Below are 20,324 nucleotides of genomic sequence, written 5' to 3' on the forward strand. Positions count from 1 at the left end.
AGGTTCCAGTTAAGTGACCTGCCCAGATTCACACAGTTGAGTAGAAGAGTGGACATTTTGACCCAGATCAGTCTTATTCTCAGTCCTTGCACTTTCCCCGCCTGGGCTGTGTCCTCATGCCACTTCAGGTCCAACCCAGGGGGAGCGAGGGCAGGGGAGGGGCCCTAGGGGCCAGGACCACGGAATTGACTTGAGGTTTACGCTGATGCCAGGAGAGACCTACATGAGAAGGGGGTGGTTGTTCCAGAGTGTGTCCCCCAAGGGCAGCAGCCGCCTCCGCTGGCAGAGGGCAATGGAGATATCTCTGCTCCAGGTGGCCACTGATGGAGGACAGGGCTGGGGATGCCCTGAGGCTCTGTGTCCGAGACCTGGCATTCTGGAGGCGACAAAGAAGCTGTCAGGGGCAGCCCGTGCCACAGGCCGTGGGACATAAAGGTTAGGGGAGGGAGGTTCCAGGGGCCTTCCAGAATAGAGGGCTGGGGCAGCAGCCAGCCAGTGAGCCCCGTACTCTTCCTTTGCATGTTTGAGGAGGTGCTCGGTCCTCTCCACACGGCTCTCCGTCTGTCCTGCTCCCCGCTTCTCCGGGCAGGGGACTGCCAGCCGGAGGCAGGGCCTGGGCTCAGATGCAGGCCCCCAGACCCCATTGCAGGCTTAGGTGCCCCCATCCCCAGCAGGTATGTGGTGACAGAAGATGGGAAGAAGACTTGCCAATACCTCGAACTGTTAGAAGCCCCAGGGCCCAGGCCACGCTGGGCGGACCCAGACTCTAGTGAGGGGCCTGTTAGAACAGAAGTGTTCAGACTACGCTATATAGGCCCTGGGGGTGGGAGTCGCCCAGGGGTACGAGGGCAGGAGCATTCTAAGAGAATCAGCTCGCAGATCCTCAGCTCCCGTAAGTGCTGCTGCCCCAAAAGGGACTCACCAGCGAATGGCCTTGCCCTACCCCTTGCTCTGCAGAGGAGCCCAAGGCCCCCTGGAGACCCCTGCCCAGGGCTCCCAGGGCCCCTCGGTGACAACAGGGGGGCCCCTTAAAATGTTGATGTGGGAGTTGAGAAGGTAAAAGACTCAAAAGGCTGGGTTTCTGATCCTTTCACAAATCACGTAGTTTCCGGTTTTTTGTTTGCACCAAAGTGGCAGAATTGTCAGCTGAGAGACCATTTAAAATAAATATTGATAATATGCAATTTAAAGCAAACACCAAGGAAAGAGGTTAAAGAAATGCAAACATTGCTATAATGAAACTATTTTCAAAAACGAAAGGAAAAAAAGGACTTCCCTGGTGGTCCAGGAATGAAGACTGTGCTTCCACTGCAGGAAGGGGGCGTTCAGTGTCTGGTCTGGGCACTAGGATCCTGCATGCTGTACAATGCGGCCACAAAAAACCCAAAAAACTATTTTGAGCCCCATCTGTTTTATGTGAGCAGATGTTTCATCTTTTACATCTTAAAAAACCAAACCAAAAAAATAAAAGTATTGAACTGAAACCCCATTTCACCCTAGCAAAAAATAATATGCATGTACATACATGAACTAAAACAGAAAAAGCACTCTACCCAATCTCATTAAGAGATGGAGCTCCACCAAAATGGTACTTTGCTGCTGAATGTTTATTAAAATTTTGAATATGTTGGTTAAATTTTTTATTACATACTGCTGATCATTGTAATAGTGAATCCAGAATATGTTTTGAACATTTGGAGCCTTGTGGTTTCAGGAAATTTCTCGTTTGTATTTACACAGATGTTTTCGTTGAAGCAAAATATAATAGGGTGAAGAATAAAAGACTTTAAAAAAGAAAAACACAAACGAGGGCATAATTCTTTGGGTGAAATAGACTAGAAACACAAAATCAAGGAGAAAAAGGAATGTTACAGGTTTCTACAAGGGAAAGAGAACCTGTTTATGTGTTTTTTAAATGGATGATGGTGAGTATCAAATCACTATGGCTTTTGGATTCCACTGAATACATTTAAGAGAATGATGTAACAGTTTTGTTTCAAGATGTAAATATTTACATTATTCTGGAAATTATGTTCTTTGCAGCTATTTAAACTTGATTTGGAAATATTCAGATGTTGACTTAATGTGCCAGGGTGTACATTGTTTTTCCAAGTCAGTTTATGGATGGACAAGGAAAAACATTCGAAGGCCCCTGAGCCAGAGGAACGAGCCCTGTTTGGTCACCTGCGAGGGATACCTCTGGGCCTCCCCTGCCATCTCCACCTCCCTGGGGCTCCTGCCCAGTTTGGGGGCCCCCTCTACAGCGTGTTTGCTTCCTGGCAGACCAGCCACTTACCTGTTATCTCAATGAGTCTTCACAGTAATCCAGCAAGGCAGGGTCTTTACTGGCAATGAACAGACCAAACAAATGAGGCTTAGCAAGGTAGAAACTTCCCAAGGTCACCCGGCCAGAAGTGGCTGAGCTGGGGTTCAGACCCAGGGCTCTTCTTTACTTCTGCGTGGCACCGCCTCCTGTTTACCACCTCCAGGTACATGGGCTGTGCCCGCAGTGTTCCTGACCCCAATACAGGCAGTTGAGCAAGTTTCTGATAGACTGTGAGCCTTAGTTTGTGCATCCGTGAAATGGGGTGATAGTACACCTCTCCCAGGGCAGGGTCAGGAGTGAATGAGAGGTGATGGGTGAATGCGTCTAAGAGCGCACCCCACCTCCTTCCCAGAGTGGGGGGAATCCTTCACTAACGGGCAGGAAGGACCTGGGGCGTGGAGCCTCTGAAGGACTGATGTCAAGATGAGCATCAGCCCCCAGTTCCATCTTCCTGAACTTTTAGCCAACGTCTGAGCCTGAGGAGCAGGGAGGTGCTCTGGTTTGGTCTCTGCTGTTACCTCTCTCTCTTTCTCACCTTCTCTTTCTTTCTCTGCAGCTGGATCCACAAACTGTAGAAACCAAGAACTGGCACACCGATGTGATTGAGATGAATGGGGTGAGTCGGGCGAGACTGGAAGTGTCTGCGCAGTGGGTGGGCGGCCGAGCCTCTGGCTGGTGCCCTGGGGTGCTGTCCCTCCCCCAACCCACCCACCCCCTGCTCCCTTCATCCAGCCCCTCCCGCCTCTCCTCTACCTGCACCCTTCCCATTCCCACCCTGTGAGTGTTTCAGGGAGCCCCCGGGTGCAGTCCTGGGGGGCCCCTGTGTTGGGGGGCACTCCTTGGGCACTCATGCCCTGGGGGGTTGTGCCTGCCTTGCCCCCAACCAGATCAAAGTGGAATTCTCCATGAAATTCACTAGCCGAGACATGAGCCTGAAGAGGACCCCCTCCAAAAAGCAGAGCGGTGTCTTCGGTGTGAAGATCAGCGTGGTGACCAAGTAGGTGCTGCGTCTGGGGTCCCTGCCAGCCCCACTCTCCAGGGCCCCTGCCTTCCAGGCCCCCCACCCATGTCTGGCACGCCAGCAGTCACCCTCCAGTTCAGTAGTCACAACGGCCACTTGGATGGGCAAAAGTGGCCGGCAGAAGTGTGTTCCCTGCCTCACACAGTGCTTTAGAAATAAATGAGCCAGCACTTAAAGACACTGGGAGGTTGCACGTGAAAACCCCAGATCCTCAGCATCCTGTAATAAGTGGGGAGATATGACAGATGTACATCTGTGTCTTGGTGTGGCAGCGGCCGGCTGGAATCCAGAAGTGGCTGCCCCCCAGGAGAAGGCATCCTTCAGCCCCCTCCCCTCCCTTTGTCTTCAGGGTCTGGCCCACCCTGCTCTGTAGGTGACCCACTGGGTCCCCCTTAGTATTTAAATATGAACCCTCTGTTCTGAAGAAAGCTCTTACTTCAGGCTTTGATCTCCTAAAACTTCCTGCCTTTGCCCCTGCTGTCTCTCAGCACCCAGGCCTGGGGTGGGCGGTGGCGGCGGGTGGTGGGTGGCAGCATGGCCTCTTTCTCAGCCCTTTCCTTGTCCCCCATCTCCTGATACCAGAGGCCAAAACGCTCCAAGGCCACGGTTTGCAGAGAGGGAGGGGCTGCATGCAGGGATCACTGGGGGCCCCCTTCCCCTCCCTCCCCTCACATCCTTACCCCACCCCCACCCCCAGGCGGGAGCGCTCCAAGGTGCCCTACATCGTACGGCAGTGTGTGGAGGAGGTGGAGAAGCGGGGCATCGAGGAAGTTGGCATCTACCGGATATCAGGGGTGGCCACAGACATCCAGGCGCTGAAGGCCGTCTTTGATGCCAGTGAGTCTGGGAGGCCCAGCCCGGTGGTTGTGGGGAGGGGGCGCTCCGGCTGGTTCCTAGAGCTGGTGGGAGAGCGTAACGAAAGCAGGAGGCTTCTCCATGGAAAGACCCTGACTAGCCGATGGCAGAGGAGCCTTGGACTGTACACTCTGGCCCGGCATGGCATGGGGTGGACCATTGCTGAGTCCTTGTGACATGGGCCTGCCCTGCATTTTCTCATGTAATCCGTTGCCCTCCAGTCTTGCCTCCGTTGCTACAGATAAGGAAGCAGAGCCTCAGAAAGGCCAAGTACCTTGCTCAGGATTACTCAGTTCATAAGCTTTGAGCCTGATTTAAACTCGGATCTTGCTGACTCCAGAGTCTGTGTTCCTGGCTTTGTTGCTGGCCTCCCAGGCTGCAGGGAAACTAAAGAGCTTTCAGCCGGGCTGGCTGGCTCTGGCACCCCCACCTTCTCCGGTTCCCCAGTGCCCTTTGGGAGAGGCGCTGCTACCTTTCACTTTGACTGAGCCCCTCGGTGGGAGGGCCTGACCTTTCTGGTTCTTTCCCCCATCTTGCCATTCAGGCTGCAGCAACAGCATTGCTAGCAGTCAGGACCCCTGAACTGGCTGGGCAGTGCTGATCCTGTGGGAGCTGAGAGGGGGTCTGGTGGGTGTCTCCAGGCAGCTGCCAAGCAGACATGTTCAGGGAACCTGGGGGTGGGGGGTAAGCTGGGGACAGGCTGGCACATGGCTCCTCTATGCCACCCGGAAGCCAAGGCTTTGTCAGAACATGATTTTAGGCATAAAAATGCGCAGTGCCTTCCAGAGAGGGGCTTAGCGGCGGGGAGACTGCAGCTGGAAGGGGGGCATGTGACATGCGGTGTGAATGTGGCTCCAGGACTCTGGATGGTGAACTGTGCTCCCCTCCCCTTCTCCCCCACGGAGCTGAGTCACAGACCACCTGTGGGCACTACCTACATCCTGCCTTTGCTGGGGAGACCAGACCAGAGACAGAGTGGGTTGGGGGTGCATGCCCCAAGCAGGCTGTCTCAGGGTGGATGGGGGGACAGATCGGGGCTCCCTGTCCCGCTGAGGGCTGCATGGGGGTGGGAGGTGGCTCAGCCAGCACAGCCCCTGCCCTCCCGCACCCCCCCACAGATAACAAGGACATCCTGCTGATGCTGAGCGACATGGACATCAACGCCATTGCCGGCACCCTCAAGCTCTACTTCCGGGAGCTGCCTGAGCCCCTCCTCACGGACCGACTGTATCCCGCCTTCATGGAGGGCATCGGTGAGCAGCGGCGGGGGTCTGAGGGCTAGGCTGAGCCAGGCCTCCCTGACCAGCAGAGAGAATGAGATATCTGTGCCCACCTGCCCACCCCCCACCTGGCATGTCCATCTGCTCTGTGCCTTGGGCCCACATGGCCTTCTGGTGCTCCAGAGGCTGGGCCCACTCTACCCCTGCCCATCTCTCCTCGGGGCTGCCCTCTGTGCTTCCTCCTTGGACGCTGACCTCCTTGTTTAGAAGCCCTAGGACCAGGGAAATCTGCCCCGAGGGTGTGGGGTCCAGGCCCAGGGAGAAGCGAGCCTGGAGTGCACTCGACACGGCGGTACCGAGCCTTCCAGAAGAGCGCGCTCTCTTCTCTGACCCATGCCCAGGGTTGGGAGGAAGCCGAGGGCCCTGCCTGGCAGGACTGTGGCCTCCCCCCAACCTGGGCCAGATCCAGGCCTGGGCGCATCCCTCCTGCCTCGCCTTCTTTTGGGCCAGTCAGTGGAATGAAGAGCCAGCGGAAGGCGGGCCGCTGGCAGGCTCTGGCATCAGAAGTGCTTAAAAAAGAGAACATTTAGGGAGTTAATTCCCTGGTGGTCCAGTGGTTAGGGCTCTGTGCCCCTCACTGTCCAGGGCCTGGTTTCCATCCCTGGTTGGAGAACCAAGATCCCGCAAGCTGAGTGGCGCAGCCGAAAAAAAAGAACATTGACGCCAGGGGCATCCTTGTATCCTTACAGACCAGGGGTGGAGTGGCTCCAGGCCCACACCCTGCAGGGAAGAAGGGTGTCTGCTCCCCACCTGCCCGCCTCCTGGCTGGGTTCCAGGTCATGAGTGGGGCCTCCTGCAGAAGCCTGTTAATAGCCCACCCCTGGGAAAATACCAGCCCCATCCCTGCTGGGTCTGCCCCCCTGACCCCTAGCAGCCCAGGCTTTCCCCCCAGGCTCCCTCAGCCTCCTGACCCCAGGGTGCTGGCCAAGGCCTCCCCGCCCGGAGCCCAGCCCCACCCCAACCCCTTGTGTCCCTGCAGCCCTGTCAGATCCTGCTGCCAAGGAGAACTGCATGATGCATCTGCTCCGCTCCCTGCCCGACCCCAACCTCATCACCTTCCTATTCCTGCTGGAACACTTGAAAAGGTAATGGGCAGGGGCCCTGCCCAGTCCGGGGGGCGGGCTCCAGCTGGGCAGGACACGTGCCCTGGGAAGCCACATCCTGGGCACCTCCTTGTGGGTGCTGGTCTCTTCTGGGCCACCGCAGCCAGGTGAGAGTTTGCCCTTCAGATTCTTGGCATTCAGATTCTTCTGTTTGGAGAAATATTTGGATCCCAGGGGCCACCTCAAATATTGGCCATAGAACAGTTAGAGAGGCAGGGCTAGAGCCAAGGACTGTAGGTGGAGTTTCCAGTCAGTAGGCCACTCAGTCCACTTAGCATTTTTTAAACAGAGTAGGAGAGACAGCCCCAGGGTGCACTGCAGAGGGCAAGCGTGCATGTTGTTCTGTTCAGTTACTCTGGTTGCGTGTGCTGGATGATCGTGTAAAGCGTGTGTGTTATTATGGGTCACAGTCCAAAAAGCCTGAAGCCCACTGGTCTTGACCCACACCTCATCAAACAGGTAGGGAATCTGAGTCCCCAGCTCGATGGGGACTTGCTGGGGTTTACCAGTAGCTCTGCCCTTGGAGTCCACATCTCCCAGATCCTAAACTGTGGTCCATCCCACCTTCTGCTCTGCCCCTTCCACAGTCCGGTCAAACCAAGAGCTGCCAAAGCTGACACCACCTAAGTTAGGAACGGAAGCTAGCCCTGACTGTGACCTCGTCACTTACTTTGGAGCCCAGGACTGGCCCCAGGTGTGAGTGGGGAGGAGACGTCCCCAGGCGTCCCTTAAATCCACTTGCCATCCAGGACCAGGGCACCCCCGGTGAGGGGCTCTGAGCCCTCAGGCCCCCGGTGGCGGCTTGGCCAGGCCAGGCCAGGCTCTGGAGGGCCAGCGGAGACCTGGGAACGCCTGGGCTGCCGTCTTGTTTTTCCCATTATGAGACATTTTCCCTCTGGTTTGGCTGGGACCAAGGTCCCAACCAATCCCCAGATAGTTTGGCGAGCACTGTGGGGAGGACACACAGAGGAGTGGGGAGGAAAATTCATTAGGTTTTCCACCCTGGGAACCGGGCACAGTCTGTTCCCACATCTGGGCGCCTGGCGTGCGCGTGTGTGTGTGTGTGTGTGTGTGTGTGTGTGTGTTTGGTGAGGGGCAGGGCCAGCTGCACAGCTGCCTCCTGGCATGGCAGTGTTTGCTCGTTTCCAAGGCGCTCAGCAGGCGCATCCACGGCTCCTGCCTGGAGGGTGGGGTGATGCTGCAGTGGGAGTTGGGGTCAGAGGTGCTGCCTGGGGCGGCTGGGTCTCACCCCAAAACATTGCCTGGGATCGAGGGGAGGCGCAGGGTCTCTGATGTGTTGGGTGGTACCGAGCCTGCTGGACACCAGCCCCAGATGGCAGCCCCTGCTGTCACTCGGGAAATAAGCTACAGACATCTGGCTGATCATGCAAGAGAAGCAGAGGAGGATCCAGGAGGCAGCTCCGGGATCCCAGGAGGCAGACCCTTCTGGAAAAGCTTGGGAGGACAGCCCCTGGGCTCCATCTGTGACGAGGGATGTTCCTGCCACAGCGCAGCAGGCAGAGCCTCTGGCCTTTGGCCTCCGCCCCCTGGGACTCCTCCTCCCGGCCCCTCTCCACGGCTGGGCTGATTGTGGACAGCGCACAGGGTGGGGAAGAGCATGGGCTCAGGAAGCAGACCTCTTGGGTTCGGATCCCTGCTCTGCCACCTGCTGGGTCACCTTGGGCAGGCCATTTGACCTCTCTGTACTCTGGTTTCTTCATCTCTCCAGGGGGGATGAAACTGTTACCTACCCAAAGGCTTGCTTGTGACGAGCATGAGTTATTACCGGGAAAGTTCTTGGACCTGTAATAGTCTCTCTGAGGCAAGGGAGAGTTGGAGTGGGTCCTTCTGGCTCTCGCAGTTTACCATCAGTTCAGGGGGTGGCCCGGGAGCTGGGAATCTGTCAGTGGAATGTACTGGAACGTAGCTGGGAACATGGGCCCTTGGCTGAGTCCCCTCCTCACGGAGCAGTCTCTACCCTCAGGAGAGGGCGGGCTAGTGACCCCCTCGGGGAAATCCTCCCAGGAGCAATATTAGCCAAGGGTCTGGAGCTCCACGTGGCGGCCAGACGTGACTTGTGTTTCCGCCCCTCCCATCCCTTTCAGGGTTGCTGAGAAGGAGCCCGTCAACAAAATGTCCCTTCACAACCTGGCTACCGTGTTTGGCCCCACGTTACTGAGACCCTCGGAAGTGGAGAGCAAAGCACACCTCACATCGGCTGCCGACATCTGGTCTCACGATGTCATGGCGCAGGTACCTCCATGCTGCGCGGGCCTGTGGCAGGTGCAGGGGTCAAACGAGCCCCCCCTGAGTGGTGGACTCCTACCCGCCTCCTATCCTGAGCAGCGGGGCTGATGGATCTGTAGGATGCCACCAAGGCGTCAGGGCTCTGGACAGTCCTGCTAAAAAGTAGGCATCTGGACCAAGAGCCCAGAGGATGGGTGTCCCAGATACTGGTTGCAGTCCCGGGAGCTGCCTGAGCCTCGGGAAGCAAACCCAGGGGTGTCAGGAAAATCTGGGACTTTGCCCTCATGTGTGGAAGTTGGGGGGAGCCCGGTGAGACCCAGGGCAGGGTCTGGTCTGGAACAGGACTGAGGTTGGGGAAGTGGCCCTGGACACCCTACCCTCTGCCCTGCATCACCCCCTACTGCCACAAACGGGTGGCCACACCTGGGCTTCCAGGGAAGGGTAAGTGGCTGGAGCCAGCCAGAGGGGAAGCGGGGAGCCACAGGAGCCCAGGCCAGACAGCGTGTCTTCTCAGCGGGTCGGAGGAGGCCCTCGGGGTGAGGACCCCAGCCTCAGTCTCCCCTGTCTCCCCACAGGTCCAGGTCCTCCTCTACTACCTGCAGCATCCTCCCATCTCCTTCGCAGAACTGAAGCGGAACACACTGTACTTCTCCACCGACGTGTAGCCCGAGGTGGGAGCGGCTGTGGGAGGGCAGCTCCGAGCCAGCCTCTCCAGCCAGGGACCCAACCCAGACTTGAAGGACTGCAATAGAGAACTCCCAAACCCAGTGCTCCACACTCCAAGGGACACAGATTTCCAAGAACTGGAAGACGTGTATCTTTTGTGCCACCTTGTACAAAGCCAGCCGACCCGGCCCTGGCCCCGGCCCCGGCCCCGCCACGCACCCCGGCTCTGCCCTCCGTTCCTCTAGTCGTGTCTAATGCTCCGTGCTGTTCGGGAATTGTTTTACGTCTATTTGTCATGCAGAAAAGGTAGTGGCCGACCGGTGTGGGCGCACAGGCAGCCTGCTTTGTTCTTTGATTTCCTCCAACACTTTCTTTCCTCCTGAGTCCGGTCCAAGGGCTTTTATTTTGCGCTCTGTAACTGCTGCCAGCTTCGCCTCTCTTGGCCCTGCTCCCAGATCGCAGTCTCCTGGCGGCCTCCCCTCAGTCTTCCTCCGCCCCGTCCTCCCCCCCCTCCCCGCCCCAAGCCTGCCTGCATGCATTTGCAGCTTTGGTTTTTGACCCATCACCTCGAAAGTTCTGAGGCGGCCCTGGGCAGCGGTGGCGGGGGGCGGCCGGTCCGATGCTGCCGCCCCCCACCTGTGGAGGCGCGCCTGTCCGCCTTGCTGCCTGTGCAAATGTTGGACAAGGAGACAGACTCGCACTGATCCTCGGCTCAGCACAGGCTGGAGAGCAGATTGCTGGGATTTTTTCCACCTGAGAACCTCCGTTTCTGGGGTGTGTCTGTTCTGTCTCCAATCCCCGTGAGGCGCCTTTGACTGTTTCTTCTCCTGCTTTTCAGTTTTTCTCCTGCTGTACTATTTTGAGTGTAGAGACTCACCAGAGACCTGCTGTCAAGGCAGCTAGAGGGTCAGGAAAGAATCGGGGGAGGTGGGAGAGTCAGGTTGCCAAGGAGACAGAGCAAGTGGGCTGTTGAGAGGAGTGCCAGGGAGCGCTGGGCATCCTGGGCTGGGAGCAAGGAGTTGTCATGGCGGCTTTTCTGGTGGAGCCAGGCTTCTGGGAGGGCAACCACGAGGGCTGAAGCAGGCGTCTCGAAATAGGCAGGCTCCGTCCGAGAGGGCTAGCCCTTCCTGGTGCCTCCCATACCTCGTGGTACCTTTGCCTTAGACGTTACACACTCCACAGCCAAGCACTGCCATGGGGCAGCCCCCACGGCCACGTGTGCCCCAGGGCCTGGGAAAGTCAGGCGCGGTCCAGCAGTAGCCAGCCGTCACGGTGCTGCCTCCTGCCCCTGGCTTCTGAACGCAGCCTGGTGGGTGAACTCGGGGGAACTCTAGGAGTTGGGGTGTGCCAGGTACCTGCCTGTCTCGGGACTGGGTTTTGCAGGGGACCCTGGTGGTGGATGCTTGACTCATCCGCAGGGTCCGATCCCCATGTTGAGGGCCGCTGCTCAGTACTGGAAAGGAGAGAGAAGCGCCTGCAATGTGCAGTTTCTTCTCTCCTGAGCAGCGCTGCCAGCCTCCAGCAGTTCACCTGGGAGGAGACAGCCCTGGCGGCAGGGGCTGGAGCTACAGGACACAGCTCCCTGGCTCTCCTGTGGCAGAGACTAGATTCCAAGCCCTGGGGGTTGGGGAGAAGAGCTCCCCATAGCTTGAGCTCAGGGTGGTTTTAAAGAAGGGTTTGGGGCCCTGAAGCCTTAGTACCGGCTCAGTGAGAGGAAGGCCCCGTTCTTGTCTCGTTTACACCTGTGGCCCCGGCGTGGGCAGAACGGTACACATTCTGTGCACATCGGAGGATAGATGCCCAAGAGGAGAGAGGTACTGACGCCCTGGCTGCCTGCTAAGCAGCTGAGCGAGGAGCCCCACTCCCTAAGATAAGGGGCTTGGGCCACAGGTGGAGAAAGAATGCTGCAGTCTGAACATCCCCCATGTCTGACCATCCCTGGAGCCTGCTCGACACTCGGGAGCCGGCAGGTGGCCTGGAAGGTTCTTGCTTCCACGGCCACTAACTGGAATGAATTGGAGCCCCACCTAGAGCTATTTACAGCCCTAACAGGTGCCTCCCACCTTCAGCGTCAGGTAGCTACTGCAGCCCCTCAACCTCTTAGGTGATGAGATGGGAGGAAGGCTGGAAGGGCTGAGAAATGGGAAAGGCTCAGCATATTTACCAACTCGACCCCCAGAACCAGGAGGGGTGGGTACCAGACCTGGACTAAGCTGCGCTGAGGGAACAGCCCATGGGTTCTCCTGAGCGGCAGGGACTGTACAGAATCCCAGCCATTGTGCCCAGCAGGGCAGGCTGTGCCGACAGGAGCCCACAGGCTACAGGAATCCACACACCTGTCCTTGCTGGCGATGGCTGCGGGCTGCCGGTGTTGTGCTGTTACAGGTATGATGGGACCCTTCATTAATATTTGACTTTCATAAGTTGGTAAGGATATATTTTTCTTTGGTCTATGTTCTGTTTCAACTTATGTAGATTATTATAAATTGATGTAAGCCACGTGAGAGGAAAATGTTAATAAAAAAAAAAAAAAACCTGCAAAGCCCTGACATTTGCACACAACTCAGCCCTGCGGTGTGGACGTTTGTGTTCCCGGGAGTCCAGGGAAGATCACCAATCTAAATATTTAACTCTTCCAGCTGCATCCAGATGTGAGTTTCCAAGAATCTCCTTACTAGTGAACTCCCCCTGGTGCGTCCCTTCGGCCTGTGGGGACCATGGCAGTTTGGGAGATGAGCCCACGCCCTCGCCTTGCTCTTTCACAAATGCCCGCAGCTGTCACCAGCCAGTTCTTTTCATGAAAATACAAATGCCCCACCAGAGACCTGGCCATCAATATGCCTCAGAGATGGCAGGAAGTTGTCTATTCAAGTGGAGTTTATTTTATGCAAACATCTCTACAATTTCCTTGGAAATTGCAGGTCTTTGGGGCAGCCTGCTGGCCTAATCTCTGTTGGGGAGGCTGGATCCTCTAGAGGTCCCAGCCTCCCTCAGGAGATCTAGCGGGGTTAATGTCGGCTCCCACCAGCCTCAGCCATTGGACACTGTGTTTATTCTGGAGATTGGGAACAGATGTCTCTGAAAATTGGTGTTTGGTTTATGAGCTCATACTGCCTCCTTAGCCATCTAAAACAGGAAACTATTCATCTCCTCTCCTGACTGAATAGTCCGAGTGGACAATGCTTGGCTTATTGAACTGACGGCTACTGACAGCCCAGGACTCGTCATTCCCAAGGCAGCCTCGAGGGCAGCGGTGCTTGTTCTTGGTCGTTTGACCCCATGCGCTAGACTGGATTGTAGACGCCAGGCTTCTGGCACTGCTGACAGGTGGCAGGTAAGAGTGTCTGCGCGTGCTCTAACTGCTTACAGGTGCCTTGTTTAGGGACAGTGGAGGACCCACTCCAACATTTGTTCTCAGACCTGTGAGGATTCTCCAGGCAGCCTAGCAGCAGTGAAGCCTCTTGACCAAGACTGGGACAGGCATTCTATAGAACTACTCCACCTCCTCCCCCTGAGAAGGGCACGAGCCTTGTGCACTAGCTCATGCTCATTCCAAAGGCAACAGCAGACAAGGCCAGAGGAAGGTGTTACCAGCTGGGCTTGACATCATCACTCATGTACACACACACACTCACACACACTCAGGATGTCTAGATGGTTCAGCTGAGTCTGAGTTCTGGTTAAGGTTAGAAGACAGCCCACAGTGGGGGAGACAGCCAAAAAAGGCACAGGAATGACTCTAGTGGGATAAAGGAGACAAGACCACTGGCTGCAGGCGGCTGGAATTACAGGCCCCCACCGTGCTCCCTGCTGGTCTTAAGTTCATCTTCACCCCACCACCAAGGCACCAGAGCAACGCAGCATCTGCAGCAGGTCCCGATTGTAAAAGGGCGTTTTTTTTTGTGTATAGCACACAATTAGGCTGAGCTGCTACTGTCAGAGAAAGGCTACCAGGTCAAGTCAAAAACACCAATGTTTAAGTAAGGAACAAACCCCTGACATCAGAGGAACAGGGTGCTGGTGAGCAGCTCCTGAACACAGTCTGCTTGTAACCAGCGGCTGCTGGGACTGGGTCATCAGGATGACCATAGCAACACAACCCTCACAGTCTGTCCTTGAGGCGGGCCTGGGCGGATGGTCAGGGCAGAACACCCACATGTGGCTCAGACCGCGGGTGTTCCCACCGGCCAGCCCAAGGGTTTCGAAGACGAGGCCAGCAGGGTTACGCGTGGAATGTCACTGCGTCCTAGGACACGGTTAGGCCAGGCTTCTTCAGCGGAAGGCTGGGCCACTGCAGCAATCTCAGTGAGGATAACGCTGCTCTGTGGACCCTGGGAGTCGAGCATTCCCAGACTTCTCAGGAGCTGGCTCATGCTTTCTCTTTGGATGTTCAATCTTTGGGCCACCTGGTACTATTTTGGGGAGTTGTGGAATTTGAAAATAAAAATAAGCCAAACTTTTGAACTGTAATATAAATACATATACACATACATCTATATAACAAGGATAGCAGGGCACTCAACAAAATGACACGACTGGTCGGACGGCATGGCTCCACTCGGCCCTGCCCTGAGGTCTGAGATGGGTGACTGCAGGCGTGGGTCAAGTCCCCTCCATCCCCACAGCACCAGAGGCTGCGGGCTGAACCTTTGTGGGACTCAGTTCCTACAGGTCAACACACTGACTCCTTGACTGCCCAAAAGAGAGAGTCTGGCATGGCATCTACCCTGCACAGACTGGCTCGAGTCCAGGTGCAGAGAGCATGGCTGCTCAGAGGTAGCCGGTTGCAGCCAGGCGGCTCCCTCACAACACCAACTATGTGAGAGAAAACAAATGTCTTCAGTCTCTGAAGCAAGTGCCCTGGAGTGGTGCAGAAACTGCCCTCCACAGAGCAGCCTTGATCTTGGGCTGCCATCATCCTTGCCGGACACCAGTGTTCTCACCGTAGGTAATAGTCAATCGCAGCAGAGAAAGCAGCAAAACCTCCACAGCCGATGACCCCAGCCTTCAAGCCAGCTGTAAAGCAAACACAAATGACATTACCTGTGGTGAGAGACGCTGGGTCAAGCTGCACTCAGGAAGAGTCTGGGTACTTAGAGATGTAAAGAAGCTGGCGAACATGTTCTCAGTCGTTCAGCATAGCAGAGCTGGAAGACTTCAGTGAGGCTGTGCACACGAGCTGATCCAGTGTGCTTTTATCTAACTATGTTCGTTTAAGTTTCTCATTCCAAAGAACTGCGATTTCTAGTCTCGTGAAAACAGCTCCTCACAGGCAGGAAAGTGGTTAACAGAACCAGCCCTTGGAATCAAGTGAAAGCATATGGCCTGTTACTCTGATTTGTTTATGGAATAAATTCCTGGGAAGGTGATCAAAGCAATCCCAGAGGGAGCTGAGCCTCTCAAAGGCCCTGACAAAGCTGAGAGATGGGAAGACCAAAGAAGTTACGCCATAAATCACAAATGGCTGTGTGAGGAGGAGAATCAGGTTTTAATGACAGAAAATCATCCTGCCTTTCAGAAAATGAGAAAACAGCCTTTTTGCTTTGGGTAAGTCTGGGCACAGCAGATGGAGAGTGGCCCAGCGACAGACACTGTTAGGGAAGTTAAGGCACTGACGCCCTGCTCTGCACTCTTGATAGATACGCCAACAGGGAGAAGTGGCAGGGAGCCAGTTTCTTGGTTGCTTACAGTAGATAATCCAACATTTCTAGGATACCTATATTTGGCTTTCAAAGGGTGAAGATCTAAGAACCCTAAACTGCAAAAACATTACTGTGAGAACTTATATATAGAATTAAAATGACGACTGCACAGTATGAAGAAAGATGCCTGTTTGAAATGCGTGGAGCTGAAAGTTAAGCAGAGCTTGCTGTTTGGACAAATGGGCTTCCCAGGGCTGAATGGGGTCCAGCTATGCTTCTGTACTATCCTGCAGAGCAACACATTCCAGAGATTACTTATTATTATGAAGTTCTTCCCATATGTTCAATATGGGGACAGTTCTTTATTCTAAGATAGATATAGTTCTCCATGGGTTTCACCTGGGGCTATTTGTCCCCTAGCGTTTCTCATGATGTACTCTGCATATAAGTTAAATAAGCAGGGTGACAATATACAGCCTGAAGTACTCCTTTTCCTATTTGGAACCAGTCTGTTGTTCCATGTTCAGTTCTAACTGTTGCTTCCTGACCTGCATACAGGTTTCTCGACGTAGGTCAGATGGTCTGGTATGCCTGTTTCTTTCAGAATTTTTCACAGTTTATTGTGATCCACACAGTCAAAGGCTTTGGCATAGTCAATAAAGCAGAAATAGATGTTTTTCTGCAACTCTCTTGCTTTTTTGATGATCCAGCTAATGTTGGCAATTTGATCTCTGTTCCTCTGCCTTTTCTAAAGATCCAACCAGTCCATCCTAAAGGAGATCAGCCCTGGGTGTTCGTTGGAAGGACTGGTGTTGAAGCTGAAACTTCAATACTTTGGCCACCTCATGTGTAGAGTTGACTCACTGGAGAAGACCCTAATACTGGGAGGGATTGGGGGCGGGAGGAGGAGGGGATGACAGAGGATGAGATGGCTGGATGGCATCACTGACTCAATGGACATGGGTTTGGGTGGACTCCGGGAGTTGGTGATGGACAGGGGGTCCTGGCGTGCTGCGGTTCATAGGGTCGCAAAGAGTTGGACACGACTGAGCAACTGAACTGACTGATTTGTCCCCCAAGGTACACTGGAAACACTTCTACTTGTCACCACTAGAGGGTGCTACTGGCATCTAGTGGGGAGAGGCCAGGAACAAAACTCCCCTGGGCCAGCAAACACTCCTCTGGTCCAAAATGTCATCAATGCCAAGGATCAGAAACCCTGATCTAGATACTAGAAGTTTCCAAAATTGAGTTAACACAGAAAATGTGATTTACTTGTCAGGAGAGGAGAATATCAAGTTCCACATATGCCTTGAGCTGTCATTGGAACACTCATGTGTTTGGAAATCTCAACTTCAGCATGTTGTCCAAGGCCACAAAGAAAAGCATGTGAGAATTGTTTACTAACCTCTGAAACCAATGGCTCCTCCAGTGATGCAGCCACTAATGACACTGTTCTTCCAATCTGATTTTCCCCGGTACTGTGGGTGGAGAAGAGCAGTTCAGAGCCAAAGAAACAAGCCAGACAAAGAAACTAAGGAAAAAAGACAGGGTTTCTAGCTGGCTAATTTAGTCCCTCCCCAAAGGAAACCTATCTTTTTTTCTTTCAAAAGTATAATTCCTAAAATTTGAACGTGTTCACAAATGCTTCCTGCACACGGTACCAAAGCGCTGAGCCAAGTGTCACATTTGAGAAGTAATCAGAATCTCTTCTCAGGTTCCCCAGTAAGTCTTGTTTAAAATTATTAACCAGGAATTCTCTGGTGATCCAATCCTTAGGACCCCATGCTTGCTTCCACTGCATGGAAGTGGTTCCACCCCTGGTTGGGGAACTAAGACACTACAAGCCACGAGGTGCAGCCAAAAGCAATAGTAAAAAAATAATTAGCCAACTTCTGGCCTATAAAAACAAAAAATAAGGCAAGCCCAAATCATAAATTCACAAGTGTACATTAGGGACTATTTAATGGAAACTGAATCTAGCGAGTATCGGACACCTCTGACCTGCTTTCTAGTAGCACTGGGTATTTCTCTTGAGAACTCACAGGATGGAAACAGGCAAGGCTTTCTCAGGAGGCAGGGACACTTACAGATTCTACCAAACATTCAGTGCAAGAAAACATGGCGCCCACAATGGCAAAATTTTTGGCATAGGACATTCCTCTCTGGCCCATGTCTTTAAGAACTTCTCTGGCCGTCGGCGTGCGGTAAGGATCCTTAGGGTCAAAGCCCACGTTGGTATCGATGCCAGCGGTGAACACCCCAAATGCACCTCCCAAGACAAATCCTAAAAGTGAACAGAGATGAAGATTTCCTTGGCACGTTTTTCAGATGACTGTAATAGGGTCATACTCAAATTGCACCTTTTGGATGGCCGCCAGTGAAGAGGATACTCCGTCCCCTTCTTGCCTCAGAAACTCTCCACTGGCCTGGTTTCCACATTACAAAATCCAAGGTCGATCTAGTTGGCAGCTGCTTCTCTGACTCTTTTTGTATTTCTTCCTCCTTTCATTTTCTAACATTCTTCAAGATTCCATCTTTAACCCTCTTTCTCTCTCTACACTCTCACACGTAAACCCTCAAGTTCAGGTATCAACTTTGCAAATCACTCCCTTGACAATGGTGACATTCATAAAAGTCATTTGGTAAGTACCATATACCAATCATTGACACTTAACTGTCCCAGCCTTACTTATTCCTTGCAGTAATCCTGTGAGGTAGATACTATTTTCCATTCCTTTCTGTAGTCGAAGAAACTGAGGCTCAGAGAGGTAAACTAACTTCCCTAGGGTCACAAAGTTCCCAAATGGCAAATGCCACGCTGTGGTCCACAGCTGACCTTCCTGAGCCTGCTGGACATTTCCACATGGATGTCCTCTCGCCACCTCAAGGTCAGTATGTGTTCAACGAAATCATGGGCACCTCCCCTCCAGACCTCCCAGCTCATGGCTCCTGTTCTTCAGTCACTCCCGCGCCAAACTTCAGGCGCACTTAAGGCTGTTCCTCTGCTCCCTCCTGTGACACTAAGTCCACAATTATCATCCAGCCTAGGGCCTTCATCACTTCCACCCTGGAGCCCTACAAAGACTCACTCATTATTTCAATAAGATATGTAAGAGATCTAGGGTAGAACACAATGATGAACAAAGACCCAGTCCATGTCTCACTGAGCTTCAGTCTAGCAAATTCCCTATATGGTCTCCCTGCCTACTGACTTTCCTTCCCTTTGCACACTCCACCATGAGTCATCAAGCTCTTGGTAACTCTAAAAACCCATCAATGACTGCCCTAATGCCTACAGGCAAAAAGCTCAACCTGCACCACTCCACCCCAACTTGAAATGCCATTTCTCTTTGTCTACCCGCATTCTCTTAATCCTTCAAGACATAGGCTCCAGTCTCACCTCTTGTGGCCTTCTCCCAAACAAAAAGATCTTTCTTCTTTCTGCTCAACTTCACGTTTCCACCCTCACTATATTCGTTTCTTAATTTCCTTTCATTTCAATGAGACTTCAACTCACCTGCAAATGTCAGCCTCTTAGCACACAGAAGGGACGCCTACATTCTCAAATCCTCAAAGGATTAAAAAACAAAACAAAAACATGCCAAGTCCAGACTTCTTTCCCCCTCGTTCCAGCTGTCTAGTCACACTGAGCTCACTGGCCTTTCTGTTTTCTCTAGCCTGAAGTCACTTCCGGCCAGACCTTTGCAAGTGCTGCGCCCCAGGTCTGCAGCACTGTCCTCCTTCTCAACACTCTCCTTTCTGTATATGTTAAAATATTAGCTTCATGAGAACAAGGCTCTTGTCTCTCATTCTGTCTTTCCACCGCCTGGCATGTGACAGCTGCTCAGTAATAATTTGCTGAAAAGTAATTATTTTATAGCGAACGAATGAATGAATGAATGAAGTCAACCATTTTATAATCCCCAGGTCCCGACCCAGGACCGATTCTCTGATCGAATTTCCAGAGGCGAAAGCCAACCTCGGGGTCTAGGGAGGCGCTGCTCAAGTTCACTAACAGGCGGGGGTGGGTCAAGGTCGCGGCCCAGGGCCCCCTCGCCTCCTAGGTGCGTGGTCTTCTGAGCAGTGGACCCCGCTGCAGCCCAAGCCCTCAGCCTCCCAAGGGGCCCTTGGCCCCGCCTCACCTCCCACGCAGGCCAATGCAGCCTTGAAGGCACAGCTTTCCATCGCCCTCTCGATCATCTTCTGCTCCTCACTCTTGGCTGGACTCGGGATCCCGCCCAGGCTCCCAGGCTCCAGGAGCCGGGGCTGACGCTTGTCGCCCACCAAGTACTGCAGAAGAAGGCTGTACTGCAGCGGAGCTTCGGCGGAAGCCGCCGCCTCAGGTGCGGAGCCCCCAGCCTTGGGGGCGGTCGCTGCCATGACTGTGGCTGCCCAGGACACCTGGCGTTCTTCTTCCCGCAGCAGATTCCACAAGCTTCCCGTCGGGCCTTGCGCGCCCAGCCACCTTGCCGCAACGGCAGATTCGCCACACCGAGCGAACTCGAGGAAGCCGCGGAAGTCAAGTCCGTTCGTGCACACCCGGCGGAAGAGCTATCATGTTCTCCCAAAACCTCCTGTGAATACTGAGTCAAGCTTGTGAGTCATTCCTAACGACACTGACAAAAGATTTCGAATCACCAGACAGCGCCCTCTTCGCGGCTGCAGCGCGGGGCGTACTGGAATTTGTAGTTCTGAGACACTTACACCCCAGACATTTCCCAGGAAGCCCTGCGCGGGTACGCGCGTCTCCGCCACCTCTCGAGCTCCTGCCAGGCGGGAGGGCAGGAAGGCTGCAGCGTGCCGGGGCACCAGCAGGGGGTGCGCGCGCCTCGCCACTGTCTTTCCAGCCTAGAAATTCCCAGAGTGTATTGTGAGATGCGGATGGGGTGAGGTGCTTTGCAAATTAACATGAAAACGTGATATGAATGTAAGGAATTAATGTTTTATTCAGTAATTGAGCCGTTGAGGGGAGAGAGAAGGGGCCAAAAAAAATGAGTGAACAAATGAGTGAAGTTTAAGACAAAAAAAGAAGAAAAAAAAAAGGAAATCCCCTGGCTATCCACTGCTTGTTGCTGCTGCTAAGTCGCTTCAGCCGTGTCCGACTGTGCGACCCCATAGACAGCAGCCCACCAGGCTCCCCCGTCCCTGGGATTCTCCAGGCAAGAACACTGGAGTGGGTTG

The 20,324-nt window shown here is 54.1% G+C and overlaps 2 protein-coding genes across 9 annotated transcripts in view; one reads left to right on the forward strand and one right to left on the reverse strand.

The window, feature by feature from the left end:
* Positions 1–12,064, forward strand: part of ABR (ABR activator of RhoGEF and GTPase) — a 188,360-nt gene extending 176,296 nt beyond the window's left edge. For all 5 annotated transcript variants that reach the window (XM_061390600.1, XM_061390603.1, XM_061390601.1 and 2 more), the window contains 7 exons: positions 2,883–2,942; positions 3,214–3,323; positions 4,045–4,184; positions 5,321–5,455; positions 6,462–6,567; positions 8,691–8,838; positions 9,408–12,064. In XM_061390600.1, coding sequence (XP_061246584.1) covers positions 2,883–2,942; positions 3,214–3,323; positions 4,045–4,184; positions 5,321–5,455; positions 6,462–6,567; positions 8,691–8,838; positions 9,408–9,497 — 789 coding nt within the window. In that variant the 3' untranslated portion in view covers positions 9,498–12,064. The remainder of the gene's footprint in view (positions 1–2,882; positions 2,943–3,213; positions 3,324–4,044; positions 4,185–5,320; positions 5,456–6,461; positions 6,568–8,690; positions 8,839–9,407) is intronic.
* A 1,389-nt stretch (positions 12,065–13,453) lies between these two features.
* TIMM22 (translocase of inner mitochondrial membrane 22) lies at positions 13,454–19,782 on the reverse strand. 4 transcript variants are annotated; one of them, XM_061390605.1, is made up of 4 exons: positions 19,286–19,755; positions 17,231–17,427; positions 16,549–16,621; positions 13,454–14,514 (listed from the first exon to the last, which is right to left on the reverse strand). In XM_061390605.1, the coding sequence occupies exons 1-4, from the start codon at positions 19,521–19,523 to the stop codon at positions 14,438–14,440; spliced, it is 585 nt and encodes a 194-aa protein (XP_061246589.1). In that variant the 5' UTR covers positions 19,524–19,755; the 3' UTR covers positions 13,454–14,437. The 4 variants fall into 4 exon arrangements, with proteins under 4 accessions (XP_061246589.1, XP_061246591.1, XP_061246592.1 ...); XM_061390607.1 differs by lacking the exon at positions 13,454–14,514 and adding an exon at positions 14,532–14,797 and having other exon boundaries at positions 19,286–19,782; XM_061390608.1 differs by lacking the exon at positions 13,454–14,514 and adding an exon at positions 14,966–16,021 and having other exon boundaries at positions 19,286–19,773.
* Between the last annotated feature and the right edge of the window lie 542 nt (positions 19,783–20,324).

Source organism: Bos javanicus, chromosome 19 (assembly GCF_032452875.1).
Source record: "Bos javanicus breed banteng chromosome 19, ARS-OSU_banteng_1.0, whole genome shotgun sequence".
Taxonomy (NCBI): Eukaryota; Metazoa; Chordata; class Mammalia; order Artiodactyla; family Bovidae; genus Bos; species Bos javanicus.

Bases quoted from the DNA above. Each gene is read 5' to 3' on its own strand.
- TIMM22 (XM_061390605.1), bottom strand. From the start codon at position 19,523: ATGGCAGCGACCGCCCCCAAGGCTGGGGGCTCCGCACCTGAGGCGGCG. The intron at 17,428-19,285 runs GTGAGGCGGGGC...GTTCACTTTTAG, and splicing joins TGCATTGGCCTGCGTGGGAG to GATTTGTCTTGGGAGGTGCA. The intron at 14,515-16,548 runs GTTAGTAAACAA...TTTGCTTTACAG, and splicing joins AGGAGCCATTGGTTTCAGAG to CTGGCTTGAAGGCTGGGGTC.